The 2,006-nt window shown below is 35.0% G+C and overlaps 1 protein-coding gene across 1 annotated transcript; it reads left to right on the plus strand.

Annotated features, from left to right (window-relative positions):
- The first annotated feature begins 806 nt into the window (after window positions 1–806).
- On the plus strand, window positions 807–2,006 carry LOC113227470 (serine protease inhibitor 77Ba-like). The gene has a single exon (XM_026460406.1). The coding sequence runs from the start codon at window positions 807–809 to the stop codon at window positions 2,004–2,006; it is 1,200 nt and encodes a 399-aa protein (XP_026316191.1).

The following is a 2,006-nucleotide window of genomic DNA, read 5'->3' on the forward strand; positions in this document are numbered from 1 at the left end:
TGAAACAATTTATTTTTATCAATTCAATTTATATTTTATGCGCGTATATTTGTTTTTCAAACAATCCAAAGTTTCGGGCCCTTTACAGGTCCCATGATCACGGCTGACTACAGCCTACTTAGTGAACTACGCGGCTGACTGTAATGTACTGCGAATCTAATGTACATAATGTCGAAGTGACATTACGATGAACGTAACGAAGCCAACAACAATCAGCGCGTTAAATTTAAAATCTCGTTTAGACAGTTATATTGATTTAAAATGGAACGTTACACTGACTTGTTATTTCTAAAAAAATCGTTAGATTATTGTAAAGATCGCTACTAGGTAATTATTAAAATGGCAACACCTAATGTTTGCGCACCTGGTGTGACAGATTAGCCAACTGTGTGCAGTGTACGCAGGCGGGGAAAACCGCAAACGGATATTCTTTTTTTTAATGACCTTGAAGTGCATGTTAATTAAAATTATATCGATCGCGATAAATCCGCAGTTAAAGGTATCGAAGTTACGTGTACGGAAGTACACGCAATAAGCTGATTATAGTTCTGTTGAGTAACATTTTCATTTCTATACCGCCGCAATTATGGAAGACGGTTTCTCCGTAAATGTTTCTCCGGAGCATCCCCTGTATAATAATTATTTGTATCTCTCAAATCCGTAAAGAAATAATTACCCAAGCGTTTATATAAAAATTAATAATTACCTACCACACTATTTAGTTAATTGTACCTTAATTGAAGTTTAAATGGCACATTTCGGTTTGACTGGTTTATTTCCAATCGTACCTCGATCAAGATAGCACTATGTATCGTTTAAGCATCGGAGTGTTATTTGTAATTATAACAACGTGTTTTTGCGATGTGGATTTCAGTGACAGAGCGAGAAATTTCAGCATTGAGCTGATCCATTTTACTCAGCTAGAAACTAATGGACATGTTGTCATTTCACCGTTCGGAATCTGGACTCTTATGACTGGTGTTGCACTAGGAGCTACAAGAGATAGCTACAAACAACTAATCCGAGCTTTCATACTACCAAGAAATAAAAATGAATTAATAGAAGGATATAAGAAGCTGACCAATACAGTGTTGACCTCAAAAACTAAAGGAGTTTCATTGACTAGTAAGAATTATGTGTTTTTGGACAATGATTTTATGGTGTATCCTCAGTTTAGACATATGGTTCAAGAAGATTTCGGTGCCATTGTTAAGGTTTTAGATTTCGACAATCCAAACGCAGCCGCTAAGAAAGCAAATAGTTATATAAAGAAAATTGGAAGTGGAGTAGTGGCTAATGTTCTAAAATCTGAAGATTTTGCTGAATCCAGGATGTTGATAACCAACGTCATATCTTTCAAAGGATTATGGAGCTCACCGTTCAATAAATCTGAAACAAGAAGAAAGCCTTTCTACAACGAAGACATGGAAAAGATAGGAGAAGTGAATATGATGTACCAAGTGGCTCCATTCCCAATTTCAAACTATCCTGATATAAAAGCTTACATATTAGAATTACCTTACGGAAATGATAACAAGTATTCCATGTTGGTCATCCTTCCACACATACATGTAAAGCTAGCAGATGTATATCAAAACTTCGCCAAAGTAACGTTAAAAGATTTACAACAAAAACTCCTAGATGATATTGAAATATGGGATTTAACAGACGTAGAAGTTCAATTACCAAGATTTAAGATAAGTACAAACGTAGTTTTGAACAAACCGTTGAATAATATGGGTGTTTTTGACATTTTTGAGCCTGATTTAGCTTCTTTTGAAAAGGTGACTAGTGAAGACATATTTGTGTCAGCTGTTATACACAAAGCAGATATAGAAGTAACAGAATCTGGGACGGTAGCATCAGGATCTACTACAGCTAGTTTTTCAGATAGGACTTTGACACCTGAATTTACTGCTAATAGACCTTTTTTGTACTTTATTATAGAAAGAACTACAACAACTGTAATCTTTGGTGGAATTTATTCTCAGCCTATTGTTTACTAA

The sequence above is a fragment of the Hyposmocoma kahamanoa genome, unplaced genomic scaffold, assembly GCF_003589595.1.
Source record: "Hyposmocoma kahamanoa isolate Upper Pololo Valley unplaced genomic scaffold, ASM358959v1 210, whole genome shotgun sequence".
NCBI classification, from domain to species: domain Eukaryota; kingdom Metazoa; phylum Arthropoda; class Insecta; order Lepidoptera; family Cosmopterigidae; genus Hyposmocoma; species Hyposmocoma kahamanoa.